This window comes from Mya arenaria, chromosome 10 (genome assembly GCF_026914265.1).
Source record: "Mya arenaria isolate MELC-2E11 chromosome 10, ASM2691426v1".
NCBI classification, from domain to species: domain Eukaryota; kingdom Metazoa; phylum Mollusca; class Bivalvia; order Myida; family Myidae; genus Mya; species Mya arenaria.
Genome location: NC_069131.1, coordinates 20,874,121 through 20,887,537, shown reverse-complemented (window position 1 = coordinate 20,887,537; position 13,417 = coordinate 20,874,121). Strand labels below are relative to the sequence as shown.

General features: G+C 34.7%; 1 protein-coding gene across 1 annotated transcript; it reads right to left on the bottom strand.

Annotated features, from left to right (window-relative positions):
- Window positions 1-1,749: 1,749 nt before the first annotated feature.
- Window positions 1,750-5,387, bottom strand: LOC128204444 (CD180 antigen-like). Its single transcript, XM_052905860.1, has one exon. It carries the CDS (start codon window positions 4,921-4,923, stop codon window positions 2,683-2,685), a length of 2,241 nt encoding a protein of 746 aa, XP_052761820.1. The 5' UTR covers window positions 4,924-5,387; the 3' UTR covers window positions 1,750-2,682.
- Between the last annotated feature and the right edge of the window lie 8,030 nt (window positions 5,388-13,417).

The following is a 13,417-nucleotide window of genomic DNA, read 5'->3' as shown; positions in this document are numbered from 1 at the left end:
CATGTACAAACAGTATTGAACATACTGACATGAAAGTCTTTCAGCACGGGCTGTGGTAAACCTGCCATTTCTGTCACATATCACTGGAACTAATTAGAGTTATGGTCCTTGACCTTAGTAAAAACAAATGTTTTTTGCACCTGCCGTTTCTGTCACATATCACTGGTACTAAATAGAGTTATGACCCTTGACTTTGTTAAAAAATATGTTTTTGCACCTGCTATTTCTGTCCTTATCACTGATACTAATAAGAGTTATGGCCCGTGACTTTGTTAAAAAATGGTTTGTGCGCCTGCCATTTCTGTCCATATCACTGGTACTAATAAGAGTTATGACCCTTGATTTAGTTAAAAATGGTTTGTGCGCCTGCCATTTCTGTCCAAATCACTGGTATCAATAAGAGTTATGGCCCGTGACTTAGTTAAAAATGTTTTTTCACCTGCCGTTTCTGTCACATATCACTGGGCCTCATAAGAGTTATGGTCCTTGACTTAGTAAAAAATGGTGTGTGCCCCTTCCATATCTGTCCTTATCACTGGTACTAATAAGAGTTTTGGTCCTTGACCATCGTAAAAAATGGTCTGATTTTTTTTGCGTAGCATGTTGCAAGGTAGTGTTCCTACAATCGTAAAACTTCACAATTTGGAATGTTGGTCACCATGACCTAATTTCTTTCACATACACTTGGTCTCACAAGTGTTATGGCCCTTGACATTAAATAATGAATTAAAACTTTGTGTTGCATGTAGCTTCACAAGTGTTGCACCTACATTAATGAGATTTCAAAGGAATGCTGGTTAGCATAGGTTGTTATGCACCTGCCATTTCTTTCTCATATCGGTTGGCTTTGTTCAAACTTGTTTCATAAGGAAAGAAAAAAATATTGCTCAATCAAAATAAGATGCACGACGGACATTTGATTAGAGATGTATGATAATGTAGTCCAAATAATTGTACATTGACGGATCTTTTTACGATTTTTGATATGGAAAATCCTTTCCTTGGAAGAATCCCGTAAAACACGTCTCTTATTTTAGTCTATATGCTAATGTAGACAATTTTTGGTGCTCCTCTTTCATCAGCCTGGTGGGGTATATAGGCCTACACTTATGAGAAACATCTCTGCTGATTCTAACTTTATTAAATATGTTGGGATGTGATGTGCACACATTTTCGGCCGCGCTCCCAAGTTTTCGTGTTCACTTTGCTTGCTGATAATTTTAAATATATGTATAGATAAAATATAATTACTATTCATAAAATTCTAGTTTAGTTCATTCATTCCTTTCATTTAGTTTCAATAATTGTAGAAATGTGTACACAAGAATGCGAATTGTAGTAACATTATATGAGATATTTCATCTACAATATTATTAGTATTGCAAGTTAAACAATAGCGTTACTCTCTAGATGTTCGGTTTCTGGCATACCTAGCAGTCTGAATACTCAGTAGAAATACAGATAGTCTTAGTCTGCAGAAATGTAAGTGTGTATATATATATTTTAATGTGATTATTTAGATTCTTGAACCGCCACTTCTGAAACTGACATGGATATATGTTTTAGATATTTTCTAATACCTAGTTAAATTAGGTGTAAATAGTCATGGCAATTAAACCACACATTTCGATAAATAAAACAACAACTAAAAACTTCATATTTCATTTCAGATCCTCTGATATGTAAATGAAACATTCAATTTATTATATAAGCTACCTTTTGCATCTATTTATAGAGGAACAAATATGAATGCAAACTGTTTTTTTTGTAACAGTGCGTGTATACCACTTGATAAATTGCGTCATAAATGCTAAGTCAGAAGGCAATATTTTGCTTCGAATGAAAACTTTAAACAAAAATAACTTCACTATTTCTTCACCATTTTAAAGAAACTTAGCGCAGTCTACGCCGCTTACATAGCCCCGCTATAGATTGATTGAGAGTTAAGTTTATATATAAAACACTTTGACAAACCTTTTCACAATACGGCCGTGTGATGGAGAACTGTCAAAATATTATTTTGGAAACAGGTTTGTCGGAGTGTTTGATAAACATAATCACCTTAAGAAACTTCGGTAATAAAACGAAAACGGGGCTCTTTAAGCGACATAGGCTGCCCTTGGTTTTATTTAAAATGGTGTATTTAAAGAAAAGTTATCTTTGATTTAAGTATTTATTTAAAGCAAAATGATGCCTTCCGACGTAGCATAGATGATATAAGTCATCACGTGGTATACACACACTTTATAAGAAAAAATCCTAAAAGCAAAGCGTTTAAAAAACGAACTTGCTTGCGCTGGGATATGAGATATTCCCCCGATCTGGCCTTTTCAGAGTGATATCCCATAGACCTTCAAGTGTGCCCTTGACCATTAAGGCATAAGCACGAATGCTATGACATACATTTCCGTGCTGCCATTTACTTCTGTGAGGTTTGATCCTCTACACGAGAATAAATGAGGGGGGGGGGCATTGTTAAGACTGAGATACTTACTAATCGTTGTATAACACTGACCCCAAAATGTAACTGTGTCCCTAACGATATAGATATATGAACACATAGTCATACAATATGACCAACAAAAACACAAAGCATATTTCCATAAAACAATTCTTAATCCAAAACAATTCGCAGTTTACCACAACATAATGTACGCTATATACAAAGTTCAACTAATGCTTCTACAAATTACAGTTACAAAGAGTGGATTTGAGATCTTCTACGAACACCTTTCCCCGTATCCCATTCTTGGTGTCGCACCATTTTCCTGAAGACGTTTTGGCAAGCAACGAACACCACGATTTCTTCATGGATTCTTGATTAAGTTGACTCAAAATGACAAGAAACATTTTCTTTCGCCCATCCGTCTCAACGTTCCCCATCAAAGCAATGTCAATCTGGAACTCGCACCAAGCATCTTTGAAGATATTGTCAGAAACGATTATAAGCACATGTCTGGATGCTTCCATTGCATCAAAGTAGGAATCTGATCTTGCATTTCCAATACTGCCGTCCCTGTCCCAAATATGAAGCTTGAAATTTAGTTCTTCTTCAACAAGCTTCCGGAAATCTCCAACGACAAAACCGCAATCGTTTTCATTGTAAATAACGAATGCGTCGTAAGTTTCCCCATCGTGATTTAAAAGGTGAGTAAGTTCTGGGTTGGTTGTTGCCATTTTTCTATTACAGCCTTTCTTAAACTTGTGCAAGTAGTACAGTATATACCATCTTTTCCAAAAAGCAACTGCTACAATAATTGAGATTCCAAGCAATGTACATGCAATAAAAATGTAAACAGGTATGAGTTTGTTTGGTAGTTTGCAATCTTCCTCAGTTCGTCGATAGTTTTTGAGTAATGTCCTAGCCATATGCCCGGGGAAATGACATTTATAACTATCTGGCCAGCCGACAAGTCTTACGTTCTGAAAGGTGCCTGAAGGTATTTCTTTAATCTGGTTCCTCAACCATATGGAACTCTCGTTACAAGAACAGTCAAACCAGTTGTGACCTATGTAAAGTTTCCTTAATGAAGACATGATTGGTTGAGGAATTAATATTTTGTGCCAAAATTGTAGTCTGTTATACGATATTGACAGGTATTTGACTGAAGAAGTAAACTGCAAGGACGACAGAAGAGACGTCAATTTTATGTTGTTCTGATCCAAATAGATTTTTTTCAAAGTCTGAAACCTGCGAAATATTTCAAAAGGAAATTCTTTCAGCCCTACCCCTTTCAATGTAAGCTTTGTCAGTCCCTTTAAAGGCGTGATCATATCCATTAGAGCAGTAATATTTTTCACGTGGTTGTCAGATAAATGCAGTGTTGCTACATGCGGGCATGGGACAAAAATGTTCTTAAGTTTACTTCCACTAACTAACAAAAAGTTTTTCTTCAAGTTCAATTTCTTGAGAAGTAAATTGTTAAAAGCATGGTCAGCAATTAGTTTTATACCAAACATTTGGCTATCAATATGTAAAACCCGAAGATTTGGCAAGTGGGCAAAAGCGTTGTCTTGAAGTGTTTCTATTTCATTCTTGCTGAGATATAATTCCTTCAGTTTTACCAGACACTTTGTGTAATTACTTGTTATTTTGGCGATAAGGTTGTTGTTAAGGTTCAGAATTGTAAGGGTGTTCCGTGCCATGCTGTTATAGGAACAGAGCTTTGGTGTGTACGGCCCAAGCTGGTTGGCGCTTAGATCCAAATGATTCAAATTTGGTGGAAAGTTTCCTGGTATGATTCCACTAGACGATTTAACCCAATTCTGTTTAAGGATTAAGTGCCGAAGCGAGCTTAAACATTCGATGCTTGAAAAATCCAGTATAATAATATCGTTATGCGTGAGGTCAAGTGTCTCCAAACTATCTAAACAATGAAATGTTGCGTCTTTTATATTTGAAATACGATTATATCCAACATTTAAAAGCAATAAGTCTGGAAATAAGCTCGTTCCATTTCCAAAACAAAAACTGACGGTTCTATCACTCAATCTGTTGCTCTGTAGGTCTAATGACTTTAGACCTTTGAGTTGTGTTTTACTAGCGGAGAAACCACTGATACTGTTCCGAACTACGGACAGATGTTGTAGACGATTGAGTTGAGCAAAGTGACGAGTGTTTAATACTGAAATATCGTTTCTATCCAGAGTCAAATTTGTCAGACTGGCTTTACCAGGCATCTTAATATGCTTATCAGTAAAAGTCTGCAGTCGCATGCCTTTGATAGAAAGGGTAAGGTTAACTCTTTCTGTCATACTGCTTATGGCGTTAAATATTTCTGTTATATTTTTGACTGTACACTCTGAAATCGATACTTCATTTAGGGAGGGAAAATGCAAGAAAGTATTATTATCCATATGCCATATGTCATTTTCCGTTGAGTAGAACTTTTTAACGTTGAGCGCAGCAGGGAACGTTTCCATTGAAAGGTATGAGAAAATAAAGTTAGAGACGTAAAGCCTATACACACTGTCTGGAAGTCTTTCATGGCGAATTGTATGGCGAGTTCCCTCTCCGTCGCAATAAACATTAGTATAACTAGTTTTCCTGTGTGTTTTACACTTGCAGAGGCTTGATCCAGGGCATTGGGAGCAGCGTTTGCAATCAGGCTCTCCGTGGTGAGAATCAGGACAATTAACAGGATCCCACAAATGCACACAAATTTATCCATTGTCTGCTTTTATACGAAAAGGATAATTAATTATAGGTTTAGCACTATTTCATGGCTTTTAGGTTATAAATGATGACACAAAGTTATTTTAAGTCCAATACTAAGCATTAGAACATGTCAAAATAATCCGTTTGATATCATTCAATGCAAATGGCAACCATCAAATGCGATATACACAACGCACGGTTCGTTGTTACGTAAATAAGATTCAACTTATTTTTTTTGGTCTGCTCATTACAAATGATTTTCCTGATTGCTTTTCAATTTCTTTCACATCCTTTTTTCAGTGATTATGAGTCACAATGAACATTAGACCCGATAACAATACCGACCACTTAAGACATTCCCATCTTAATTGAAATTGTACATGTTAATGCATATGACTGAGTGTTTAACAAAAATAGTAATTACAAAATGCAAATTGATGATTTGGTCAAGTGGGTCTATAACACAATACTAGTAATCACGAATTAGGATGAAAATGCTTGTATAGCGATAATGCACCATTTAATTTATCCTCTTAGATCTTCAGCATAACAACATTGCATATGCCAAATAAATAATTAGTTTAAACCTTTTCAGTTACAAACGATTGTGAATCAATGTAGTTGTGCCATATTTCACTAACAGCGCTAAGTACTCTATTATGGCATACTTATTCGGAACTCCTCTGCCGTTTTCTGTCGATAAAAACCTAGGATGTATGCCGGTACATCAGTTCAAGTAGTTCGTAAAATTTAAATAATAGTATTGATTGATTTTAGTGTTTTCACTTGTATTTTGTATTACGAACTTTAAAATGACTGCCAGTGAAATGTATAATTGCATAAATAATTAAGATTCACACGAGTAAAGTCATAAAGATAAACTGCTAAATCGAATCTATAAAAACAACAAAAAAAACTAGCGGTTCTATCATTCAATCTGTTTCTCTGTAGGTCTAATGACTTCAGACCTTTGAGTCGTGTTTTACCAGCGGAGAAACCAGTGATACTATTCCGAACCACAGACAGATGTTGGAGCCGATTGAGTTGAGCAAAGAAACGAGTGTTTAATACTGAAATAAAATTTCTATCTAGAATCAGATTAGTCAGACTGGCTTTACCAGGCATCTTAAGATGCGTATAAGCTAAAGTTAGCAGTCTCATGCCTTTGCCTGAGAAAGGGTAAGGCTAACTACTTCTGTCATACTGCAGTATCAGCGTATTCAAGACCGGGACGTATGTATTAAAGTTCACTGATACTATCAAGTCGAAATTAAAGTTGTCTTATTATGCATATTTCTTTGAGAGTTACTTTAGGGAAATGCTCTAAGTTTGCATGCCAAGTACAGTCATTAGAAAGGATTAAGCCAAGGTGCTTATGAGATTTAGTTTCTGAAATGTGATTGCCATACATAGACAATTCAGTATAGATACGTGGTTGTCGTTTTCTAGAGAACAGATTGTACATTGTTTTCGCTGGATTTAATGTAACGAGCCATTTTTTGTCTTAGTACTTAAGCTATCGATGTCTCTTTTTTAGTAGCCTTAAAGGGTTCTTTAACAAAGATTTAAAGACTGGCATTAGCGTCAAATAGTATAATATTACTTCCGATGTTCACAGCAATGTCGTTTTTGAAAATCAAAAATAATTTTAGGACCTTAAATTGACCCTTGCGGTTCTTCAGTCTCATTAAAGACCCAACTTGGTTTAGAGCCGTCGAGAACAACACGTTGTCTGCGATCGGTGAGATTATCACGAAACCATGAAAGTAAGTTGCCGCGAACACCAGGTTCTTGAAACATGACAAGCAGACCAATGTGACAGACGTTGTCAAAGGCTTTGCTGATACCGAAAAACACCGTTCTGACTTCAAGAACGTAATCTAAGACCTTAAAAATGTATTATAGAGGAAAGTAAGTTAATTGACAGTGGTATCAGCTGGGATAAAGCCGGACTGGAAGGGTGTAAAAATGATTGAATGTATGCTGATATATAACCCGTTCAAACACCTTTTCCATTGTATTCAGTAATGAAATAGGACGACAGTTTAAAGAAAGTGTCGAATCATCTTTTTGATAAGCAGCTCAGACATTAGCATTTTCCCACTGTTTTTGGAAAAATACAAGTTGAGAGAGAGATAGATCCTAGAATGTTAAAGAGCATAATGGCTGAGCTGAGCAGTGCGAACATTCTTTCAATATGCGATTGGTATACCGTCTGGACCCGACGCTTTATTAATTGTCAGTGTTGCAAGAACGTCTGTAATCTTTCTTGGAACCAGCGTAATATTTTCAAGAATGTCCATTTTAGGACAGTAAGTAACAAGTGGTACGTAATGACATCTATCGTTTAGAAAAGTTTGATTTCTAAAATTAGTATAATGAATTTCCGCTTCACAATATTATCTAGAAAAAGCTCGTCGCTTGAAGGATATAAGGATATACAAAGTTATAGCATACTCAATAATAAATGGTTTTCTTTCTGAGGTAATTGCTGAGAGATTTGCATAGAAAGTTTCTATTAAAGCGTTTCAAATGGCCGAAGTAGTTTCATTTCGAAAGCGTCGAAATGTGTTATTCACTTTTATAAAAGCGTAGCTAGCTATTAATCACCACTGCACCTTTTATTCAATTGCACATGTTCCTGACAAAGCGTCGCTTAGAAGTCATACCTGGTAATGTTTGACAAACATCTCTTTGAGGTAAAAAGATAAGCTTTGATCGAGATATATGAGCGTGATAAAAACTATGGTAGATTTGCTGTTTTTGATTATCTTGTCGATATGAGTTTTCCTGAAGATATTGCAATCCATGTGCAAACCAATGGTTTTTTTGGTAGTAATCTCCGTGTCTAGTATGTTGCCTTTAAATGTGTAATTATGTGTAAAATAGCCTTAAGTTGTCCAAATATTTAGCGTTGTGGGTTAGTATCACGTCATTCCGCGATAGATAATGAATACATTAATTTGTCCCTGTAATTATAAATATCATTGAAAAACAGTTGCGCAAGCAATAACGTTCTTTTATTTAAGTGTTAGGATTGGATTCGACAAAGACGCTAAGTAAAATCATTTTTCAAATGTTTCTGTTGAAATTTCTTTGTTATACCATAAATTGATTTCTTTCTTATACTTTTGAAGAATTGGCTCGACAACGTTGTTTCCATTGTGTTAATAAATATAGCTTCATAGGTTCATAGTTTATTTCAATGCATGAAGGCCATAGGCCCATGAGCATACAATAATTATGCATATATACACATATCATGACAATTCCTAGATCAGTGGTCAAATACAATTTCATAAATACAATTTTTAGAATAACTAACACTATATTATTATATAATTCAAACTATAATATATATTATACTATAATACTATCACAGTGATGAGACAGTGGTTGCTATATAGATATAAACTTATTACATATGTTAAATATGAACAAACGTATTTCTTAATTCAAAAGCTTTATGTACATACATCGATAATTTTCTACATGTAGCTTTCCTATCACTGGCAATAAGTTCAACACATTCAGTACATTTGGTCTTTTCCAATTATATTTACTGATGTATTGTTTTCTTTATACAATGTACATATAAGATGTAGTAACATTTTACAACAACGATCACAACTTTATTTGGTCGACGCCTTTGTCCTTCAACAGACGTGGTTTTTTTTTATTTGACGTGACGCCTAACAACCCAGAAAAATAAATATTCATGTTTAACCAATACACAGTTTTATTAACCGAGTGTTAACGTTTGACAAACAAAAACACGTGGACTTCGATTTAATATATATTATTTTGTTAAACAAAGTAAGTATTTATCCTACTTCGATTGTTATCCAGTTAAGCAACATATCAAATGGTATAAGGATTCATCAATCTGTGTAATCCAGGTGCTCGTGTCGTATCATTCATTCTGCATGATCGCACCAACAATACGTATTCATCTTTAATTCCACGATGAAATACAATAGTGATGTATAGCAGCAAGTATCACCTCACATTGAAAACTTTATCCAGTCTCTAAATAACAATTAAACATCCAGCATGAAAAATAGCATTGTTTTAGCTTTTCTTTTCTTTTTATACGGTACATACTCATATGATTTGTACGTACTTATATGAGCGGTGCATATTTACATGGGTACTTAGATATAAAATTCAGCCTTATATCTATCTTTTTATCCGCATCCATCTGTCTCAATTAAAGTTTTACAATTTTCTGCATTCATCTCAGTATACTATGGTTCTATATTACATACTGATTTTGTTTTTCACCCGTTATTATTCATTGTTACAGCTTTTCAATCTTCACTCTGTAGAGCAAAGTACCTCAGAATGAAAACTTTTCTCTTCCTGAAGCACTTCCAGTAACTATGTACACACAAGGTCTATAAGTATCTACCATGGCCGAGAGTGTAAGATAGGTTCATTCCGACCCGAGCGTAGGGTGTTTTGCGGAAACGAGGTTTGAATGACGGAATGAACCTATCTTAAACGAGCGGCTATGGTAGATGCTTTTTCTCCCATCTCAGTTAAACAAAATTAAGTGAAAATGTAGTTTTTGCTGGAACTCTTTTGTACTCAGTGAAAATAATTGCGTATGGATATGCGATAATTCCTGGTTGTCATTGATATGCGCGCAGTGATATAGATTATGTTAATAGTCAAATCGCTCTTCAAATAGTTCTAAGGAGAGTGAAGCATTATTTCTCGAAAGGTGCGTGAAAACTGTTTTATGGTTACATTTGAAGCGAGAAATAATTAATTAGCGTTCTAAATATTGCCACAAGACAAGGGTTCCATGATGCTACAAACGACAGACTTCAACAAGGGAGGTAATTATAATGTGAAACCTTTAAAAAGGAGTTCCATACGGGCATTTTATCTTCGCCCGTGGGCAAGATAAGAATTTCTAGCATGGTTATATTATTGGATCTACTTATCTGAGATGGGAGAAATAATGAAGTTACATGAAAAAAATAAATACTGTTTATGTTTTTTATCGCATCTATAAGTCAATTGTAAAACACACACACAAAACACAATCATATAAGAAAGACATTGAAGGATAGCACCAGCTGCGTCATCCAGGGACTATCAAAAGATATGTGGGTCACCGCCATTAAATGGTAAAGAAAACAAAGGGATACGCAATAATTTAGCACCCAAACAAAAACTTAAATTATTTTATAGATTGCCAGAGAAGAATGGCTGAGTATCATCTACACTGTTGGGTTAGAAGAGGTCACGCTTATCGGGAAAACCACCAACAAATAGTCCAAAGACAGAAGTAAATGGCATCGGGACACAATCTCTTTGTATGGGATATAAGGGCATTATTTTTGTGTTTCATATGTGTATGTTATTAACGAAACAAAGCATAATCGTTCTTATTTTAAAGCCACCTGATAATACAACTACACGAAACAAAATAAGATACTAGCTCATATTGACAATTCTAGTCTTGTTTTGAGGAAATTCTGTATTTGCCGATTTTGGAACCATCTGGTGTCTAGTTCCTTTAACGTTATATATTATATAACTTAAAATAAGGATTATTGTCTTATTTGTTTCCAGTTATTGCCTTTTAGTATTCAAAACCGTTTCCGTTGCATTCTAAAACCTGAAAACTATAAAACCGCTTTATAAGACAGACAGACAGACAGACATTTTTATTTAGACTTGTACAATGTACATCATCTACATAAACATATATATATTCATAAAACATGTCAACGTGTATATACAACATGTAACGGTAAATGCGTTTTTGTTTTAAATAACACAACATACTATGTGTAACAAAGCAATACACTATCATTTACTATGTGTAACAAAAAATGGAGGCTGAACTTAATATTTATCTTTCAACATTCAACAAATTATTTCGAATAACAAGAGCATATTTTATATACAAAGCTAGTTTAATTAATTCATTTCTATCATTTGATTTCAATAATCGTAGAAATTTGTATACAGAAGGGTGCATATAGTAACAACGTTTTAAATATTTCTTCCTAACATAGGAATAACATGGACATATGCATATAAAATGAAATTCATCTTCAATATCGTTAGTATTGCAAGTTAAACAGTACCGTTCCTCTCGAGGTATTCTGTTTCTGGCATATCTACCGGTCTGAATTCTCAGAGGAAATACAGATAACCTTAGTCTGGAGAAGTACAAGCGTAAATTTGTTGGTAAAATATCGATGTATTTTTCGTATTCTAATAAAGGTTTAATCTCTTTATATATAGTTAAAACTGTACTATTGTTAAGTGTTCCGAGCCAATTTTGCTGAAAAATATCTAGTAGTCTACGTTTAAATTCATACAAAAAAAACTTTACAATCTATATTGGCAACATTGTCAAATATATAAGAAAAACCATGAGCGTCTAACAAATTCTTAACATTTGATACCCAATTTCTTTTACCATTATTACAGTCTGACAAAGCTTGCTCATATACAGTTTTTAAAATAATATTATCAGTTTTAACTACTTTAAACCAATAGTTCATTATTCTCATATTATTATATACAGCAAACAGACAAGTCAGGAATGTGACACCTTCGTGTTTGAATACGATCTGGACATCACCATGCGCCCTATGTGACTTCCAGTAGGCATGAAAATGCATGATTATGTTATATTTTCGCCCCGCTTTTTTGGTTTATTTCCCCCTGCCACTTTGCCGATTTCCGCATTTTTTCTTTTAGCCGCAAAAAGACAATACCGCGAAATAACAGAAAATAGCCATTGTACCCCCAGGGCGTCTATCACGCCAAAACATTTTTTTTTTAAATTTAACCGAGCAAAATAATCCCCGAAAATTATGCTTATTCTAATACTGTTTAAATGATCATCAAACTTTACACATCTCATCTACCATTAGATTTCTGACTTTTGTATCACGGTAACAGAGTTTGAATATTTCTTGAAACAAACATCCAGGAAAGACCGGTGAGATGAACCTGGACGGAATTCCGTGGGACAAAGTGGTTACAATTGACTGGTGCATAATTGTCAATACAAAGTGTATTATGCGTTGCAAACACTACTTGAACCATGCAATCATAAAAAGATACATCGTACTTGACGGGTTTAACTTAAACTTACGAGTAAATTGTGAGTGTACTTCACAATTAATTGGTCGTTGATACTTTTCTTCTATCACAGTAATTACAGATTCAGTAATGATCTGCATCTCGCAAATCAACAAAAAATGTGTGAGAATATGGCTGTGCTTAGTAAAAGCTGCACTGTCACAGATATACCATTTTAACAACTTTTTTTATTTTTTGTCTTGGAAAGAGCAATTGTACACCAAAGATTGCTGACAAAAATTCAGATCACAGATTTGCATATTTCCGTTCGGAAATTAATGTTTTATGGCTTAAACCGTTACTGTAACGGTTTAAGAAAATTGCATAAAACATCATTTTTTTTTTAATTTAAATATAAAAATCTGCGATCTATTTTTTTGTCAGCAGTCTTATGTAACTAGTTTCCATGGATTTTCGCAAACATTGGTTCGTTCTAAGACAAAAAAATGTTGTCAAAACGTTCAATCTTTGAGAGTGCAGCTTTAAATCTAAAATGCGTGTGTTTTAACCCTAAGTGGCGTATCCGTCATATGGTATTACTAATACGTGTGTCACCATCTCTGACTAATACGATTCAGCCTCATATGATTTAAAACGCCAACGTTTGAAAAAAGACGAGACAAGTATATGCAATTCTGTGAAATACTTATATAAGGAAATGATAGTTCCGTGTGCCAGGACGTTCAATATCTATCCCAGAGGCGTTTATATTGCACATACAGCAATGATAAAAATACATCTAGGCATTCATCTGTTTAATTACATTGTTTGGTGGGCGACGTTTAAATTTAAGAGTTATTGGGGATATTGAGCGCAATTCAAAGTATGGCTTGAACCTTTGACCTTGACCCAGGGCCCTGGAGTGTCGGTTCCGCATATCGTGTAAATGTGGTTAACATTTTACCGAAGTTTCATCAAATCCTTCAAGGGGGGTAAGCAGATATGCAGCAGAGATGAATTTTATTCCAAAACACCTTTGACCATAAACTGTGGTCTTGTCCTTGAGCTGGTATGCCTGAAATGTAGGTTCTGCCTATTGTCTTTATGTGGTGAACATTTGATTAGAGTTTCATGAAAATCCTTTAACGGGTTTAGAAAATACGGACCTAAAATCTATGGCTCGAATATTTGACCTTGAACTGT